A 21312-nucleotide genomic window follows, 5' to 3' on the forward strand; every position below is an offset into this window, starting at 1 on the left:
TCATATTTCATATAAACCTTATTTTAGTGATATAAGGCCAGTGAAGGAGATTTACCTAAAGATTCCATTTGAATCAAAGTAACTGGTTCTCTTGTAAATAGAAATAATCATGATTAAGATTTGAGTAGGATGGTGTTCAAACCATTTTGTGCACCTTCTAAAAAATTACCAACTCTTAGTAGGTAAAGCAATGACCCTGGAAAGTAACATTAGGCCCGGTAGTGCCGGTTAGGGTATTATTATCACTATTATCATCACAAATATAAAGGACAGTGATGATAAACTTGCATATATATGAAGTACAAACTATGGCATTGGAGGAGAAGATGACCCTAGCCAATCAAGCTTGCAATCTAAGGGAAAGTTTTAGATACATTTTCACCTATTAGGAGTATGATTTATTTAGAAGGGTAGGTAGGTATTAACCATACTAGGTAAACTTCCTGGACCCCCCCCCCCCTCCCATCTCTAGCTCTTTTGATTGGGGTCTGGTACAGAAGGGCCTCTTGTTCCCCATTGATAGTGGCCTGGAGTGTAGGTGGACCTTCTATATTACTTGAAGATCTGCTTCAAACAGGGGATTTTTTTTTCTCCATAGCCTTTGTAGATATCAAAACTTGATTGATACTAACTGCAACCCACAGACGTAAAGATAAAGATTCCGAATTCTTCATACACAGCACCCCTTAAATGTAAACATCATATAGGTATGGCTATTAGCTGTGCATTGCACTGATTGTTTTACAGCTCTGGCAGGTTATACTTCATAAATATAAGTGTTCTATAATGTGGTTTAAGACTGACCCCCCAAAATGATAATCCTACGTATCTGAGATTTGTTCTAGGAAATTTTCTGTGACACTATTATGTATTACACCACTCTACAGAGAGAAGGGACTTCAAAGTAATGTAGGAGTGGTTTATTGTGACCGAGGAAGCAGCTTCTGTAAGCATAGGATGTGCACCCTCGCACTCCATTGGGGTATTCCCCCTCTGGGGCTGTTATAGAGGACAGAAAGCCGAATTAGCAGGGGAAATGTCATGATGTGTGGGTGTGAATTGTTTCATTGGTCATTTAAATCATTCCACCATGAGGTCAGATCAGGAGTTTTGGGCTCGGATTGTTGGGTGCAAAGTTTAAAATGTGGTTTTGGTGAGTAATATATTTCAGTGCCTGGAAATTTTTTTATCTTATATTAGTGACATTATCTGCCTATATACTACACATGGGTGTAGTTGTTGAACGCTGGTTTTTCAATTACAGCTTAGGGCTCCTGACCCACAGATACTCAGCATAAAATGCAATAAAATGCCGCATATGACCTGCTTTGCATGCGGTGCAAAATAAGCTGTGCTAAAATCAGAATTTTAATTTCGGTTACCTAAATTTGAGTGTAATCCTTTGCAACCAGACTCCAGAGTTCTGCCCCGGGCCACTCTGAGTGTACATTGTAAATATTCTCCCCTTGGATCACCATTCAGATTAAGACTTCCAAGTCAGGTTTGCATTTGATGACTGTGATCAGCTTCATATTACAAGATTTTTGCATAGAAGTAACAGAGAAACCTGCAGTGTGTGTTATTGGGAATTCCTATCATGCATTAGGACCAGGATTCTTAGACCACCAGGCTTTGGAACTCTGGTGCAGCACAACAGAACAAAATGAATGTTATGCGTAAGGAAACAAAAATTATAAGGATAAAGCCAAGACATATGACCTGTCAGAGTCACACACTTTACTATGATAGACCCTTAGCTCAGTGTAACCTCTCGGTCACAGGCGGTGTGCTGCCATTGTAAATCCATGAATGGGTCCTAATAAAAAACAAATGAATACATGTTCCGGGGTATAAATACATTTCAGTGCAAATTACTGAAATATAACACATAATAGAGTGTGCATAAAATACCAAAAGACAAAGAATAGTTAAATACATACAGAATTTATTGATAAAGAATGGTGAGTGACCTGGGAGTTTTTTTGAACTTGCAAAGGGGTCATGTCAAAGAGATGAAGATTATTAGCTGGCAATGAGGAGACATGGTATAGACCAAATAATCCACCTATATCAAAATAACCCGGAATGCCCCTAGGAAGTGCCATTGCATCTCAACCATTTGAGTTCCAGTAGGACTACATTTGGTTGTTCTAGCTCAATTTTTGTACAACATCCAGTCTCAGTGCTATCGGTAACTGTGGTCAAACTCATTACAAGTTCCATAAGAATATTCCATAGGTCAAGATGAGCACCTGTTGGTAAATCGAATTGTCAGTCCGCCCATATATTATCTGCCAAGGGATCCAAAGGATGCTTCTCCTTGCTCATTGAGTAAATTAGTTTGCTCAACTTGGACAAATTGATCACTGCCATAAGATATAAACATTGCTCAGCACAGTTGCTTTTTACCGCTACATTCTAGTACCTTGCATTGTTCAAAAAAACCCTTCATGGATCTTTTCCATTTGGCTTCAATAATATTAAATAATAAAAGTCTGCACTTTTAAAATACAGCAGGGATCTCTCTAGCTAATGAACTGAGGTCACGTTGAGTTAACGAACAATAAAATTAATAACAAAATATAATTTGCAAACTGCACCCAATTTGCTTGCTTAATGCAGTGTTTAACTTTTCTCAAACAACGGGGATTTTCATTAACAATGAGTTTATTACAATATATTACTTAACATATGCCAGTTTTATAGTGTTTGCTCAAATTTATGTGACTGTTCAGCTATTTTCTGCCAGGCTAGGTTCATTTTATAAATTATGAATATTCTTGGTATTGTTAAAATATATAAATTCTATAAAAATGTCAGCATTATCCATTCACTGTTCTGGTTTCAACTTATATAGTAGTTATACAGCTACATGGTGCACTGATTAGTGAACAGCAAGTGCTTTCCAGGAAACATTACAACCCTGCAGCTTGATGGATGAATTGATAAATAGATATAATATGATGATAGATATATAAATAAATAGAGTATTCAGAGCTGATGTCTTTAAAGTGGACCTCCACCCAAAACCTTTGGCTTTTAGATGGAGTGCAAAAAAGTTAAACCAGTGTTTCTCAACTTTTTAACATAGGGGAACCCTTGAAATAACTTTTGGGTCTTCAGGGAACCCCTTCTATAAATACTATATCCAGAGCTCACAGTACATTAGTGTGGGGGTCATTGGGAAGAATGTCTTTCACACTGCCGGACAATGGGAAGAATGTCAACCTTACAGATAGCCAAAAAGATCATTGCTGTCAGTTTATCTGACCTGAGAGGCACGATTTGTTAATTTCTCTAGGAACCCCCAGCAACCTCTGGAGGAACCATCATCAGATCAGATCATTTGTGATAAATATTGTATGTGTTTCCAGTTTCCCTTTAAACTGTTGTGTCAATGGATCAGTAAATAAAGGAATATTTCCCCAATTAAGTCACAAACACAAATAAATGAACCTGACCCATGGCTGCATTCACACCTCTTTCTGTAATAAGGCAAATGCAACACAATACATTCCAAAAAATGCAAAAATGAAAAAATCTATTGACATATATGAGTTGTTATACTAAAGGAATACAGAATATTTACATAGCAAAGCAAATTATAACCTTGCAAGGGATATTTTACTTAGCTTAGTAAATCAGATAAAGCTCTGCCGACCTATCATTCAATCATGTGCAAGAATAAATCCTTTTTTTTAATTTCCTTGCAAGTAATTTTGTATTCTTTGCTCAGATAGATATCAGTGACAATGCATGCATGCTAAATCACATTGGTGTAAATCCAGCCCATGTATTGAAAAAATACTGAAGTCTTCTAGCTGATGGTCTGGTCATATTATTAGGCAACTTGCTATGCTGCCTTCTAGTTAAAAAATACTGGGACCGACCATTAAGGCAGACTATGAATCATTTTACTGTATATAAGGCCACCTGACTGGATAAAATCAGGGGCATTTAAAGGCAAAAAAATTGCAGATACAAATAACAATCAATTTCTAGGACCTAGATACAGGAACACTTGATAGCCGTACTGCTGCAATGCTTATGGTCCTAGCATGACCTGTCCATGTGTATAACAACTTACGGTGGCATGCCATTAATTACTGACATTGTCGTTGTACAGGTTGTTGCCCTGGGAGAGGTGCCAGATGGCTCTGTGGTTACTGTGATGGCTGGAAATGATGAAAATTACTCTGCAGAACTCAGGAACGCTTCTGCCGTCATGAAAAATCAAGTGGCAAGATTTAATGACCTGAGATTTGTTGGCAGAAGTGGAAGAGGTAAGAATTTTGATTACAAATGTATCTAATCTTGTATAGAATGCTGTGGTTCATTTTGGCTTTACACCAATGCTTTAATTTTGTATTGTATAAATTGTCAATAATGAGGTTCAATACACAAAAAATGTAACTGACCCTTTTTGGGAAGAGTGCTATAACTTATTTACTGAAATCCATGCCATTTCATGGGTCTGGTGCAATGTGTACTATGTTAAAATGTATTCAGGACAGTGTAACCCACAATGTACAACTCATTGCTAGTTCAGGTTAATGGGCATTGAGACAAGTGTCAATGCACCTGGTAACTTAACAAGCATAGGGGAGTCCAGCTTTGGCCTTACTACAAATAGGACATGGATATAGGGGGATCACATGTCAGAGTTTGCATGGAAATGATTGTAGGCCATAGAGCAATAGAGAGGAGTACAGGGAAACATGGCACCATTTGACACCTTATTGTCCATTGTATCTGGAAGTGGTCACTTTTATAAGGCAGCTCTTACTGTGTAATTAACGTGCCTTATTCTTTCCAAAAGTGAGCCAAACAGCTTAATAGTCTAGGGAAGATTTGCTTTGTTCTGCTTTGAGAATGGCCTGCTGTCTCTGGCATCTTTTATTACAAGCTGTGGTGGGTCCCTCCACAGGGGGAACATTTGAAAAATTGACCCCTGGTCCAAGTTACATTGGAGCGTGATGACCTCCTGCATCCAAACCCATGTCTACTATTGGCTAAAGGCTTAAGAGTACCCAAGATATTTTTCAGTTACCTCTGGGATAATGAGTTGCCCTCTCGTCCCATTGGGGAAACTCTCCCTTCAATCATTCTTGGTTCTGTCCTCCCCTTCCAAGCCTCGATCTGCACTTGCTATTCCCAAATAATATTCTTTCTCTTGCTTTGTTGTGAAGAACAAATAAATCTCCACCAGAGCTACAAGAGACATTAGAAGGATTGCAATGATTACATGATTAGAATCCCAAACATATACCATAGACCTGAAATAATATTACCCTAAACTAATTGTTTTCTAGAATAAAAAATCATAGCTATTCCTTTGCATATTGCAAATTGTTTAACAATGAACTTTAGCCACATATACATAAATAAAAAACAATTTAATATTGTAGTTATGTCTTAGAGAATTATTAAATGTTTATTTAGATGGAACAAATGAATGAACTATTCAATCTGCTGTTATATCAGCCTCTTGTAATCATCTACACCAGGGGTGCCCACACTTTTTTGGCTTGTGAGCTACTTTTAAAATGACCAAGTCAAAATGATCTACCAACAATAAAAACTTGGACTTAAAAACTCCTAGTAGAGTTTATTTTGAAAGGCATGGCTTCGCGATCTACTCGTGTTGCCTTTACAATCTACCGGTAGATAGCGATCCACCTGTTGGGCACCCCTGGTCTATACAGTACAACTGGAAGAGGTAGAGTCCCTTATATATAGCCGTACTTCTAGGTTGTAGTGAGGAAAAGTCTAGTTAATGGCCTGGTTGCTCTGTCTGGCAGGGCTGTTTAGATCACAAGCCAGTTTGCACAGAATTAAAAATTTGTTGGCCAAAAAAACAAATAAAACAGCCATATATGTATTTCAGCTGTGTATTTAGCTGTTTGCCTGGAGTTCAGCTCTAAATCAAAATTGTACCATTTAATTAAACCTCAGTGATTTGTTCATGTGTAAATAACTGATTGCGGCCATCTCTGCTCTGGACAAATTAACATTGCTCCCTCTGCCTGAAGGCCAGTCTTCTAATAAACTATGCGTGGTGGACCTTGAATCCATACAGCTATGTGGAATGGGATAAACATTTCCAGATGATTAAATCCCATTGTGAAATTGACATTTTTCTGATACTTCTCAACATATTTACATATTCTTCAATCTGTAATCTTTAACATTAGTACATTCACATAACCTTTAAGGTTAGCATTTTACCCCTAATAATTACTATCAGCCTAACACTTGACCTGTACCTAACCCTTTGACTCTTAACCCCTAAAAACATAATCCAACACTCTTACCCCAGGCTTTACTTAACCGTAACCTTACCACATGCCAACACCTTTTACTACCAACTGGACTGGAGTTTAGTGCTTAAGTCAAGGACCCTATTACAAAATAAAGTCAGAAATTGGCACAGGATATGGTTTTCTGATCATTACAGGCTTTAAGATGCATCTAGACTAAGTTTGAACCTTTATATTTTACAGTCTATATTTGGTAGAAACACTTATTATGTGCCCCTTTCATTTAGCTTCACCTTGGTAGTAATGGCTGACTCCCTCTGACTTTATTCTAACCATTCTAGCATTCCAGTATCCAGTGGTCATTAGGAACACTTTTTCTTTGGAGTTGCATCACAGAAAAACAGATATCATCAACTCTGCTTCAAAATACAAATCCATGGTAGAAAATGCAAAAAGAAGCTGAGATTGTAAGCTCTTCGGGGCAGGGTCCTCTCCTCCTGTGTCATTGTCTGTCACTTGCAACCCCTATTTAATGTACAGTGCTGTGTAATATGTTGGCGCTATATAAATACCCTTTAATGGTAATAATAAAACTTTACAAAATTAATTTACATTTGTATGGGGACTTGCAAGAGCCAGGATGCTGAGCCTATCTTAAGGTGGAGTCTCTCTTTAATCTTTGGAAAGCAAATCTATTCCTAAATGAACATTTGTCAGGAAACTATTTTTTTTCTGAAGGTCCAAGCTCCCAGGGTTTTATTCCTATCCCTAAATCACTACTTTACATGACACTAACCCAGTACTAGTATATTAATAAAATAAAAGGTCAGACCGTATGCTAATATTGAACAGAAAGTAAAGATGGAAGTCCTGGCACCTCCTAAAACAAGTCAGAAACTGGACCACACATATGTCACAAAGTACGAATGGACTGTAATCCAGGCTGCCTTTTAGTCCGACTTACCTGAGCCGAATGCTGGAAATCTTCCCATCTAATCCCATAGCCGTGCACGATCTCCGGCATCCGTTATTCAAAAACTAAAGGTCACACCATTCATAACGCATGTCAAAAAATGGCTCATGTGCATGCAAGTATTCTAGAGCATACATCTTACTATCTGGACCTATCAATCATTTACCAATACGACATCCCTTTTAGATTGTGGCAATAATAGAGATTTGACCTTCCACTCCACCTCCAAAGCCTCTATAAAGAAGGAAATGTGTTCTTCACTAAAGCTTATGAGCCCAATTTATCTTAGGGACTTAAAAGAAAAACAAAAGGCCTTCTGCACGCTGCTGTATCGACTCAAATTGGCTGGATTCCCAAGCAGCGATTTTTATATTTGAAAAAAAAATGAGAGGGAAAAGGGGCAGACGTAACTGCTAGCAAGCTTTTCACGCATGGTAGATGAAGAAAGGCTCTTTTGATGGAGGGTAATTATGTCCAAACAGCAGTGACCCCCCCCCCTCCTCTTTTGATTCCTATGATCTTAACGGGAGGAAAAACATGCATTTTTTTCCCCTCTGCTCTTTGAAGCAGATTAGAGTTTGCCGAAGAGTGAAGATTCTTCCTCTCTGTCTGCTGGAGACATGGGCCTGTACATGCCTACTTATACATGAGTGCACTTCTTAAACTGTAGGATCAATCCTTGTCACAGAGATGTAATGGACCTGACTTATTAAAGCTCTCCAAGGCTAGAGAGTGAAGCTGGGTAATGCAGTAAACCTGGAATGAGTTTCCTAAAAGTCTTTTGCTATTTGTTAGCAAATGTTTTCAATCCTGGACCAGATCTATTCCAGGTTTGCTGGATCACCCTTCTTCACTGATGAAAGTGTATTCGCTCCAGCCTTGGAGAACTTTAATAAATCAGATCCATGGACTGAACGGCTTTAGAAAACATAAGATGTGTGCAGTGTCTTTGCTAGCTGACCTCTGCTGTCCTCAAAATACTTTGATATGTGAGGGCTCCCAAAGTTGTCATTGTTAGGACTATGGAGCTATTTACACCTATGTGTCTTAGCTGCACATTAAGGGAGCTTAAAATAGATCTAATCAGTCCAATCAGTAAAATTTTAAAATTATTTTATGTTATTGTACGTTCAACTGTTTTTATTTTTTTTAAATTTCATAGTCTATATTAAATGATTGCTTGGTGATGATGACCAGTTGCACTCCTGTATTGTAACCCCGTGCCCCGTGTTACTCTGCGGGTGTAAATTACGAGGGAAAAAAGTTGGTTCTGAGCTAGCCAGGTATTCAACTAGTAATCCTTTCCAGCACATTACGAATGGTGCAAAAATTAGAAAGTGTCCATTGCATCTACATCACCCTCTTCCCAAATTAGGGGAATTCTTCCAAAACCAGCTGTCGAAAAGCAATTTCTTTTAGCTTCCGGTTGTGTTCCTAGGACGGGAAGTAAAGAAAAGATTTTCCCAATCACACACAGGCACAAAAAAAGAAACTGACCTGAATTTTAACCCTATCCCTATCCAAGTGTGGGTTTTATTTTTCCTATTATTATAGAACCAATAAAAAAGCACGATGAATGAAGTAGCTGGCCGGTCCCAATATTGTCTAAATACACATATATTCTTCTTTTATATTGGTACGGCTGTTCATCCCCTCTAGAAATGACAGTATGGGAAGAGAGAGAATCTTTGTGTGTCACACGGCCTTGCAGCAGCGGGAACCTGGCACATGTTGAGAGACGGCTCCTTTAACTAGGAACAGAAGCATCTTCATACATCAGCCGGCCTGGGACCGCTGACTGTTTGTTGAGTCAACGCTTCCCGCCCACATCTTCCTGTCTTAAAACAGTTTGCAGAAGTCTCTGTGTGACAGGAATAACCGTTATACATCTCAACAGATTACAACTGTCAGGGAGTCCAGCCTGCACTTATTGCATCCAGCCAAACGGTCATTGTTTTGGCGCTGGGGAAGTTGAGATGTTTCAACTCTGCTTGTAAAATAAAAAAAAGGCAGTAAATGAATGAAGACAAATTGGGTGGCATCGCTACCATGGCCACAGTTTAGTTCTGAGCTACCATGAGCTATTTTTAAAATGCTTTTGCCATATACATAGATCTTTGTGGATTCATGCCTTCATACACATTGCTCCAAACAATCTCTTTGTATTACATTTAAAATGTGTTTGTGAGTGAGACTCCGCATAAATGTTGTATTACTATTGTTTAGAAACATATGCGTTATAAACGTACGTTTTGTTTTTAATTTTTCCTTTTTATACATTTTTTTTTTATAAAGATCAATAGTGATTAAAGATCATCAGGGACAAGGAAAAAAATATATGTTGTCCTGCATACATGAATGGCAATGGAAAATAAAGAATAAACCTTGCATGCATATTTGCTGGCTGTAGTATATCTTATCTAACATGTATATAAGAGTGCATATGAGTCCAGAGAGAAGAAGATAAGGATTGTGGGTAACACAGAGGATGGTTATAATATGTTTGGAATTAAACAAGTACGAGGAAAAAGACCCCTGAATTGAGAAGTTATCAGAATGACGTCTTGGTCTTGTATAGATGAAGGGTAGTCAAATATGCATTTTTAGAATATGTTTTATTTTTGTTTTTATTTTTTTAATATGGAACCATTGATCCCTAGAAACTCCTATCCTTCCTTTATAGCACTTAGCATATTGTAACCTCTCTGCTTTTCCTTTTTTTTATCGTTGACATTATTGCCATTGCGTTAGATTTTTGCCATATTGCCATTGAGCTAATTCATTAGCCAACAGTGGGTCCCTGTGCAGAACTGACTTGGGGCCCCCCGCTGACATAACTTGGGACCCCTGTTGGCTAAAGAAGATTTGGGCCTATGTCACACTTTGCACCTCTCTATGGCTGCCTCGGAGTCCCTTTGCACAATATTAGCTTCTAAGATAATTGCACAGTGGATGATGTACAGGTGGGTATTGCTTCTTTATATACAAGATCCATCCAGTCTTGTGTGGAGGTTGGCAGCTCCGCATTAGGACGATAACTGACAGTGATGAAAAAGGGACTTGTATTGAGAAATAACAAAGGGCTGCAGTTCTTCCTATTTTGTCTTAGCCATCAGGCTGATGTCTACCTGAATGTCCAGTTCTATATTGCATGGTGGGTGCCCACGTTACAGTATTACAACAACCATGCTCCTTACTAGCTATAAGGTTCATTATATTGACAGTCAATTATTTAATGCCTGATTCCTTATCTGCCTTTGCAGGTAAAAGTTTTACATTAACAATCACGGTGTTTACAAACCCACCTCAAGTTGCCACCTACCATCGAGCCATAAAAGTGACAGTCGACGGACCAAGGGAACCAAGGCGTAAGTACCACTCTTTTCTTTATTGCTAAGCCCATTAGCCTATTTACTTTTACATAAACTCTGACTGGTTGCTTTCTGTGATGTCATGGAAGTGATGTCATATCTGTGACCTACTCTTGGTATATTCTTTTACAATGTTTTTTATTGAAGAAATGAGGTACAAAAGCTATCATTCAAAATCAGATACAAAATGTAGAGAATAAGGTCTGTAAAACTTCTCTTGGTATAGAGAATCCAATACAGGGTACATTATTAAGCTACTCAAAAAGCTTAATGAGGACTCCTAAAAATGTAGTATATTGATTTTTAAGGGGTCTGGTAACACCTTCAATTACATACAATGTAAACCCAATATTTTAGAATTCCTAAAACCGTCTGCTCCAGTCTACCCAAAATTTTGTAGAGCTTATAGATCAACACCCAATGTCATATATGTCTTGGGTTTTCCAACAGTGATCGCCATAATTCTTTTTCTTTTGACTTTGTAGATTTGCCTGTTCCACCCACCTATATGTTATATGTTCCAGATGCTCCCAATGCCTTCTACATATTAGAAAATAAATAAGAAATCCAATAGGGTGGAAGTCCCTTATAATAAACTCAGCAGGTGCAATGATATGAGATCTCATCATTAGAGATACAAATAGATTTAGGAATTTAGGCTTTTTATTGTGTTCACTCTATCTTTAAAAGGTGGTTACTCATTTATTCATCTTTAATCCTAAACAATGTCTGCTCTCTAAATAATGTGCTAAAGTTATTAAATACCTGGTGATTGTGCCAGTCTCTTCAGGAAACAACTCATTCCTGGTTGTCACTGACCATGAAAGCAAATCTTAGTATAGCCAGCTTTCCTCACTTCTTCTGAAATGGGGTGTGCCTGTAGTCACAGATCCAGAATACAGCTGGCACTCCACCCCTCCAGATCTACACAGCTAAATTAATAATGACCCCTGGGTAGGTGAATGTGTTCTGTAGTCTACACCCCAAGCGCCCAAATAAAAGACCTTTTAGTATTTGTTTTCCCTTAATACATATTTAATAACGGTGCCTACTTAGTTTCTGTTGTTTAAAAGGTTTAGGTTTAACTGAACTAAGCTTATATTATATATGTGGAATCATATACCTTCACAAAACTCATTTATACTTACCAAAGAATAGCAGAAGTAGTCGAAGGTTGTGGTTTCATATATGGGTCTATATCTAGTAGATTAGTGAAAAAGTTAATTTTACACTTGCCCAGTTATTATGTCTTTATCAATAAAGTCCAAAAGTTTTTTTTGCTTTCATGATGCCAAAAAGAGGTAAGCTGGCAGAATGGGGAAAGAAATGGGCAATGACAGGTGTCATCCAGGTCAGAGACATCACAGCAACTTACATTCACAAAAAAGAGATGGAAACACTTGTAAGGACCAACAAGTGAAAATGGGGGAGGCTTAGACTCGCAATATAATATTTAACTAGGGGGGGGGGGCAGAGACCCTTAAGAGGTATATATTAAGGGAAGGAAGGGACTATATTGGAATGTGATATACAGCAAGAGAACTATAAATGGGGGCACTATAAGCAGGGTGCTGTAATGGGCACTAAATCTTGCTATGGCGCCCAGGGATTCCTAGCAATGCTTCTCATGGCAAAAAAAAAAAGCAAAACGAGCAGTCAGAAATCCTTGGAATACCATCTTTGTGCTACTTTCTGAAAAGAAGATATCTTTGCTGAAACTGACAAGATTAATGAATTGCCATTTCCTCCTTGTACAGTAGCCTGATGGACATTATTCAGCAATATCCCCCCCACCTCCTTCTGTCAGACTTTCTGAAACTGCCACATGTGCTGCCATTGTCTTGCTAGCGGGAATAATTGTTTGAAGTCAATGAATTAGCAGCAATTACTATGGTTGGTCTCAGTTAAGTGAACCTGGTTTCCTCACACTCGTCTGGATATGTGAAATATTTTGGTGCAGACGTGGTGCGCTGACACAATGCTGCTTTTGTATGTGTACCAGATAGCAGATTACAGAGTGTCAGACTGACTTGTTAAGGTCGAACGCCCCAGATTCAGCCAGAAATATTTATATTCCACTGATAAGAGGGGATAATGTTTTGAAACAAAATGATTTATGGCAGACAGATAACAGAAGTGAGAAATATTAGTTCTGAAATGTAAGAAAACCATGAGCTGTAAATGAAAGTAAAGGTGTTAAAGATGAACTCCAGACAGAGTTATAAAAGGTACAGTTCAATTCCCCTATGCATTCTTGTAAGCTGAACTCTGGCCTAAACTTTGTTCACCTTTTAGAATAAAGAATCTCTGTAATTTTATATTGCCAACTATGCCCTTCATTTCCTGTTCTGGTACCACAACAGAAAGTGAAATGAAATATCACATGGTGTACGTTATATTGGCGTTATTCATTGTTTGCCTTTACTTTTTTTCACTTTACATTCTGGTTTCAATGTTCTGCTTGTAACTATTGGAACTATATGACTTCAACTGCATACACACAAAATACACTCAAATGAATGTTGAGTTAAAAGGTTGTGCTCATCTCGGGCACAAATCTGATGTGTACAGCGGTACCCCAATGTCATTCATCCAACTGTCCTGGCAAGTTCATGGATAACTGATCGGGAACGTCTTCTGTTTACTCCTATGGAGGAGAGCACAGCAAGGTGCTACTTACTCGTCTTCCCCTCTCCATATAACAGAACAGTGCTAATTCATTCATCTGCCATGGGAAACAATCACAAAAGATTGTTTCCAGCGACAGTAATCTTACATGTGTACATACCTTTTCTTTGTATGTCATAGTCCACCTTTTACATCCCAGTGCTCTTGGACTTTTGGCTATTTAAATTTAATTAGCCAAAGAAAGCCTCTGAACTCTGAGTAGTTTTGCATAGAAAATGAATCATAGCTGGGCTTTAGGGAGGAATTCAGGAAATCAATCTTAGGTTGTAACCAGAGATGGATAGGTGAGATGAATATAAGCACCATATTCTTTTGCAGACTCCTGAGCTTGGAAACAGCTTGTATTATTACCATGGCCTAAACACTGATGGAGCTGTAACTGTTAGATCTTCACTGCCTCCATATCTCCCAGACTTATCCTTAGGCTACGTACACACGTGCAATAATTGTTGTTGGAAAGGATCTTGCACAATCCTTTCCAACGACAAACAACTGCACGATGCATGAACGAGCTCTGTACATATAGCACTGTTCTGCTCTATGGAGAGGGGAGAACGATGGAGTGGCACTGTGCTGCGCTCTCTCCCCTTCACTTGTATTACGATCGTTCGTCGTCCATCATCTGTGAATCCGCCAGGACGGTCGTTCAGACGATGGACGACGAGCGATGTACACACTCTAGAATATTGTCCGATATCAGCACTCGATTATCAGACGAGAACCATTGCATGTGTGTACCTAGCCTTACTCAGATTAGGTAATGTTACATCCAGGGTAAGTGTAAAGCTTTAAGTAAGGCCAGGACTACACAGGCAATTAAATCACTTTGGTACTCAGAGATTTAACTGCGTGTTGACAGTCATCACATTAAAATCACTTTAATTTCAGTGTGCTGCAGATGTGACTGTCAACAAGTGATCCGGTCTATGTAGTGGGGATTTAATCGCCAGTGTAGCCTTGGACTATAATACTTTAAGATAAATATTTAGATTCTTGCATAGGCAGAAATTGTGACAGCTTCACATACAATGTGACTGACAGACAAAATGATTATTTTATAGTGATAGCTTAGAAACAACATTGTGCTTAAGATCTGACAACAATTATAGGAAACCAGAACGGGGAAAGCAATGTATTCATTTAGCAGCCATTCTACTTACCTGGCATGTGACTCATTCCCCGCTTTCTCATGTCACAGTGACAGCGCATCTTGATTGGCTCAGTATAGTCACATGGTAGTCTGAAAGTTTAGGTTTGAGAGCTTACACAGGATAAATATGTACTGCAGGGGAGGGGGCAAAAAGAATGAAAGTCATAGTAAAATGTTACTGCCATGGTACTTCTAACTCTGCCTAGTCTTGTTCATCTTAAAAATGTTCAGTAAATACAATATTTTCATTCACTGTGCATGTGTTAAGGAGGAAGTCTTTAATGTGCACAGTGTTCATTAATTATACATTATGCAGAAATAGAAAGGTAGCTAAGTTTTTGGGTGCAAGCTGTATCAATCAAGCTTTGATTTATTGCCCCCGAAATGATATATATATATATATATATATATATATATATATATATATATATATATATATATAAATATAGATGTCAGTATTGGGTATGTGAGCTTGATGAAATCCTACCCAGTGGGTAACCACTGGTGTAGGTGTGTCAATATTATCAACAAATAATCAGTTTAGGATTTACTGCGTGTACATATACTTCTAAGTGATATTTTCCACTGATTATTACATTTTTACTAAAACCTGCACTGAACTTTATTTAGCAAAGCTGAAGTAGATAATAAAGATAAAATGTATATCAGGCCAAATATTTTTTCCATTTTGAATTGTCAGGGAACTGAATCCCATTTGGGAGGTTCACTTTGCCTCCTCATGATGACTTTGTCACCATCACTTTAATGGGATAGAACTTCTCCAAGGACACCGACAACAAAATACGGTATATTAATGGAGTGTGTAGCTTTCTCTGCTATATAAATTGAAATATTTTTTTAAATGTTAGCATTCATCCTGGAAAGTTTACATGGATCAGTATATATATAATATTAATTTATAGCTCATTAATTAAAAATCCATAAAGGACAAAGCTAGGGCAGACTTGGCTATGTATAGGATATATCTAGAAGAATAGCATAGTTATTATTAGCAGATAGTATTTATATAGCACCAAAAACAAAAAAAACATACTATGTCAAACTTTTATTGATGTTTGTGACCCCATAGGTAAGAGTTCACCTGAATTCCCGCCCCTCTGACAGCTTAATATTATTATTATTAATATTAATAAACAGGATTTATATAGCGCCAACATATTACGCAGCGCTGTACATAATAGGGGTTGGAAATTACAGACAGATACAGACAGTGACACAGGAGGAGGAGAGGACCCTGCCCAGAGGAGCTTACAATCTATGAGGTGGGGGATGTAGCACTCAATATATCTAATATTATGCTTTCCCAGAAAACTAGCACTTTTATAAGTTTCATGGATTCAGTGTGTCATTTCATGGAGCCCCGTCCTGCAGATTTTAATTGGTATAGTACGTGCTGAGTTATTTTTATCCTGACATACAGAGAAGTAGACAACGAGGAAAAAAATATAACCAATTCTGCTCCCATGGTGTATAGATTTTTGGATAGGAAGTATAGGCTAGAATTGTGTGTCTTTTCTGGACAGACAATAAAAGAAGCTTTATCAGTGCTGATAATACAAGCCGTTCAGTGTATTAGTAAAGTGTATCTGTTAGTAATATATTTTTTGGTGGGTGAATGGAGAGAGTTAGGACCTATATGTGTCCCAACTGACTGCCCCAAAGACCATTGTTAAAGGTGTCATTGGAATGGGAACAGTGAGATGAAACAAGGGGGACACATTACTGTGACAACTGTTTAGGAATGAACTTTTTATAGTAGATACACTTGAAAGCAGATATCAGAAAATTAAAAACAACGCTGGTAGTAGGACAATGCAGGACCAGCTATCTATCAGATGCAATCTTTACATCCTGGAATGTAAAGAAGAGAACACCTACTACCAGAAAGTAAGGATAAGGTAAATATGTGCTTTTAAATAGTAACCTAAACAAAAGCTAAAATGTATTCCTTGCAATGGCACGGAAAGGAAGTTCCATTGGTTGCAGCACTGACAGCTCACCAAGCTTGCTGCAGCCCTACCCCATGCAAAGGATTATAAATTGCAAAATAATGATTACATGATAGGAGAATAAAGTCCAGCCCAGGAACAGGGAAACTTGCTGAAAGTGGGGTCTATATGAGATTTGGATTATCAAAAAACATTGAGCACCATTGTGTAAAGTTTTGGGTTGCTCTAAAAATTCTCCAGTTTCTGGAAATTACCCTCAGAACTATTCTTGAGGCCACAAGGTTTCATATGTAAAATTGGACGTGTCATAAAGACTTGTCACTATGTTAAAGCCCAACGTTCACTAAATCTTAGAATGAGAACACCTGCCAAGTTTTTACTGTTGTCTCTATCCATACTGGGAAAACCTCACCAGTGGGGAAAAAGACTTCAATGCTTTTTTTAGTAAAATGGGGTAGGGATAGGACCCCTGTCAGCTTAACATTGGAGACTGTGTCATTTAGCAATAATGATGACCTCTCCCCTGATTTCTTATCCTATAGTCATGTCTCCCCTCTTATTGTGTGATATCTCCCCCACCTCTTAGATTGTAAGCTCCTCGGGGCAAAGTCCTCTCTTCCCTCTGTGTCTGTCATTTGCAACCCCTATTTAATGTACAGAGCTGTGTAACATGTTGGCACTGGATAAATCCTGTTTGATAATATTAATATAATTAATAATAATAATAATAATAATAATGGGCAGTCAGTGGGATGGGAATTGCAGTGAAATCTTTCTAAACATCAATAAAAGTTTGACATAGTACGTTTTTTTCTCAAAGTCTAAAATTTTCAAAAGAATTTGTCTGCAGATTCAACCAACTAATGTTCATTGCTCCCATATGTATAGGTAAATGTGGAGCATTGCTTGATGGGGCAGTTTATAAGGCTTTCTGTTGGATTCATTAAATCCCATCCCAGCACCTCCTTTCATGTTATGAGATGGAGGGTGATGCACAATTTAAAATTCTCAAATTGTTCAGTTTTCTTTTTTTTCTGTAAGTTTTTGAGTGTCAGGAGCTGGGCCATTGGCCAAGCAGGAAATGACACATCAAGAGGCATTTGTGTTGCGCAAAGTTCTGAGGAACTGATGCAAGGATACACAGGCTGTTTATCAGAGAGCTGTGTACAACTGCACATGGACATGTCACATCCGTGTTTTGTCATATGTCTGTAACATGTACAACTCCATGAAGACTTGGCTCCTCTCAAGTACTTATATTTATTTGCATGTTAGAGTTTAGCATCAAAAACATTTTACAGGTCATTAGGTTATCTCTCCCAAATTATTATTGCTGTACTCCAAGGACATCTAAACTTAAGAATAGAAATGTAGCAGTTCTCTGATGTAGTGGCTGTATATAGGAATATGGTAGCCTAGATATGTTCTATGATCTACAGAGCACACCCTTCCTGTGCAAGCCAGATGAGCCTAGCGCTGCTCCATATATAATATACAATGTCTGCCTTTGTCACTTATAATCTCAGTATATAAAGTTTTACAAGTTAAAGGTATAATCTTGATATAAAACTGTGCAGGTATGTATTAATGGAACAAATCACGACATTTGGAGCGTAACACATGCAAGTACTTGACTTGTCTCTTTCAACCCTGTTCCCTGACGTTTTTTGATTCAGGGAAAGGAAAGATCAGTATATGAGTCCAATCAGGTGTTCTGCAGTCTGAGAAACCGGAAGACCTCATCAGTTTGCTTCTGCTCTTTTACACTCTAATTACAGGCTGGGGTGGGAAGGTGACCAGGCTGCAATGTTTAACTGCATTACAGAAAAGTCATTTCTCTTGTTCCTGAGGTTTCTAGTTTGATTCCAGCCACATACAGGTAGTCCCCGAGTTAAGAACATCCAACGTACAAACGACTCCTAGATACGAACAGAGCTTCCCTTCCCTGTCGTGTGCAGGACAGAGGCTTGATGGGGGGGGAGGGGGGCAGTTTGCATGTTTTGCAGAAAAAATCTTTTGCTAAACACAGCTGAGGTTGTGGGTGATCTTAAGGGCTAAGCAGTTCTGCAACATCTTGTAACTCTTTAATGACCAAGACAAACTCTGCAGTTGTTTCTTTTTGCATATCAAAGCACAGCTTGCTCCAGAAGGTAATGAATGTCTAGGCTCTAGAAAGTGTTTTTTTTTTTTTGCTTTGTTTGTGATTAACTCACAGTGAGGATTTTATACAGTAACTGACACCACGCTGCCTAATAATATGTTGAAACAAACATCTGTCCTAGTTGCATTTATTAAAATAATGTACCTGTTCTGACTTACATACAAATTCAATTTAAGAACAAACCTACCGTCCCTATCTTGTATGTAACCCGGGGACTACCTGTATACGGTCTTGACTTCTCTGTAAGTCAACACTAAGCTCTTCCCCGATCCTGGCACTAAATCCCACCCCCAATGTCAGGAGGTGGGACTTATTGCCAGTACAGGGTGGAGCTTAATTGCGCCCAGCATTTACAATGTTTGCCAGGATTACCAAAAAATAAAGGATATTTTGCCTGCACTGGGTTTATATTCTTAGCTTGCTGTGTTAATGTTATAGATCAGTTTACTTCTCTTTGGGACAGCAATGCAAATTATATTGTAATTTTGCAGATATAATGACTCCATGTGGGCTTTGCCTCTGGCAGGTAAATACAGGTACGCCTGCAAGCTTCGGGCACTTGGCTGGCAGATGTCCTCATTGTGATGTTTGTTTCTACTTAACTGAATTTTTTCTCTTGTTGTCCTCATTTGTATCTCCTCATGTGCGTTGTAATAAGTGAAACTGCAGCAGGAAGCAGTGAGGACAGGAAGCAGCTGCTAGAGGAGACAGTTCAGTGTGTGTTTTCAGCACTGCCTAAAGTAGCGGGGGAAGTAGGGAGAGTTCATTGCAGCTGCTTTATTAACCTGGAAATCTTTGTGGTCATACCTAGAAGTCACGTAGTGTTTTTTCTCATCACCTTCTCTTCCCTTCTTGTTCTTTCTCTATTTCTTTCTTCTCTATGTTCTTTTTGTTTTTCTTTTTGGCGCAGAACGTAAAGCTTTGACACCCTTAACCTAGGCCCTAAACTCAAACTTACTGCTCATACTTTTTGTGCCAAGTTTTTTTTTAACACTTTAACCTAACCCTATTGCTTAACCCCCTAAGACTGAACAGGACAGGCATACACTATATGTAGTGATGAATGACATATATGAGGATTTATTTACCAAAAGAAAACCTGATTTTTCCATGAGCATTAGCGGCCAATTCTCTCTGACCCCCGTAGCTACAAGCACTGTGGAGCAACTTATCCTCAATGCTCACAGCTGAAGCACTGAAGTCCTTGAAGTTAGCTTCACCCTGTTCACCCCTCTGTCTACTTCTAGCTATCTTGCTGTGTTTAAATTAAAAATATAGGCAGTGCCCGAGTTTCTCGTTGCAGCTAAAGTGAAGCTGAGCTGCCGCATCACTTCTGGGAGGGGGCTACACTGATGGATCAGTGACTGGAGAACTGAACTGCCTTGTCAGTGCCGGGATGGGAAGCTGAGCTGTTAATCAGTGTTAGGATGGGGCAGAAGGGTAGGCTGAGCTGCTGATTACTGCTAGGAATGGGGAGTAATGGGGAAGCAGGGATACTGAATCACTCCTAGGAAGGGGGAACTGAGCTGCTGACAGAATACCTTTAATGATTTTATCTTTCAGTTGTAAACTCTGATGCTTGTTTTAAAGCTAAAGTAGTACCTGATAGGATGTTTTCACTAAATAGTCTCAAAAATGTAACAAATCCCATCTGTGTCTTACTTGTCCAAGTTATTTCTAATTTTTTTAAAAGCACTTTTCTAATACTGTAGATTTTATATACAGTTGACATTCAAAAATCCGGCAACCTTGGACCTGAGGAGTGCCGGGTATTTAAAAGTTCAGAATTTTTGAAAGTATACTTACCTCCACACACAGGCCAGCATTCCTCTCGCAGGACATCTGGCACATTCCAGGGAGCAGGCAGCAGGGACGTCCCAACGAGTATTTAGTGTAGCAAGCAAGACCTAACAGCTGTTTCTGCGGAACAGCGCCATCAAAACATAAGTGGCCAAACAGTGCACTACACTCCCTGTATTAAAAATGTGATCCAAAATTCATGCCGGAAAACTGAATGATCCGGATTACCAATGGCCAGATTTTTGATTGTCAACTGTATGTGCCCTGGGGGTAAACTCGGCTTTCAAAGCATTTAGTTTGCACATGTGAGCTTTGCAATGGGAGCTCTGCCACTTACCCCACGTTAGAGGGGCTGATACCTAATACCCTGGGTAAAGTATCTTTTAGGTACGTTTCCATACCTGCCTATTTATTTTATTTTTTTTTACACATCACAGGTTCTCTTTGGAGTAAAGCTGATTGTTCTTGGTGATGCTGAGGGTTTATTTGAGTGGGAAGAGGAAATAATGAATTCTCACCACCGAGTTTGCCTGTAATGAACATGATACAGAGCAATATTTATGTGAGATTAACAATATCCCACTGGGGGGCTCAGCTTCTTCATAAATAAACTTTGTTATGACTGGAGAGATTGGGGTCTGACCTGAGCCACCGAGAGACTTCATTCAGCGAAAACTGAATAGAAAAAGACACGTATTGGGGTAGAGGAAGGGAGGGGGACGCATGGTCAGAAATAGCTCCTTCCGTAACCAAAACAACGGCACATTGTGTTACATGATGCATATGGCCGCTTCTGGTTGTCCTGCTTTACCTCCATATTACAAACATCTGGTTTTAAAGGGCCAGAAAACATTAATTACGCCTTGGTTTACATAGTTGCCAACATTCTAAAATAACACTTCGACGCTCAGCTACTGTTTCCAAGCTTGTCGTGCACGT

General features: G+C 38.7%; 1 protein-coding gene across 3 annotated transcripts in view; it reads left to right on the forward strand.

The window, feature by feature from the left end:
* Positions 1 to 21312, forward strand: part of RUNX2 (RUNX family transcription factor 2) — a 68305-nt gene that overhangs the window by 11411 nt on the left and 35582 nt on the right. For 2 of the 3 annotated variants that reach the window (XM_072407407.1, XM_072407409.1), the window contains exons 2-3: positions 4127 to 4283; positions 10497 to 10601. In XM_072407407.1, the coding sequence (XP_072263508.1) occupies positions 4127 to 4283; positions 10497 to 10601 (262 nt within the window). The remainder of the gene's footprint in view (positions 1 to 4126; positions 4284 to 10496; positions 10602 to 21312) is intronic. The other variant, XM_072407408.1, reaches the window with a different exon arrangement.

Source organism: Pyxicephalus adspersus, chromosome 4, assembly GCF_032062135.1.
Source record: "Pyxicephalus adspersus chromosome 4, UCB_Pads_2.0, whole genome shotgun sequence".
Lineage (NCBI taxonomy): Eukaryota > Metazoa > Chordata > Amphibia > Anura > Pyxicephalidae > Pyxicephalus > Pyxicephalus adspersus.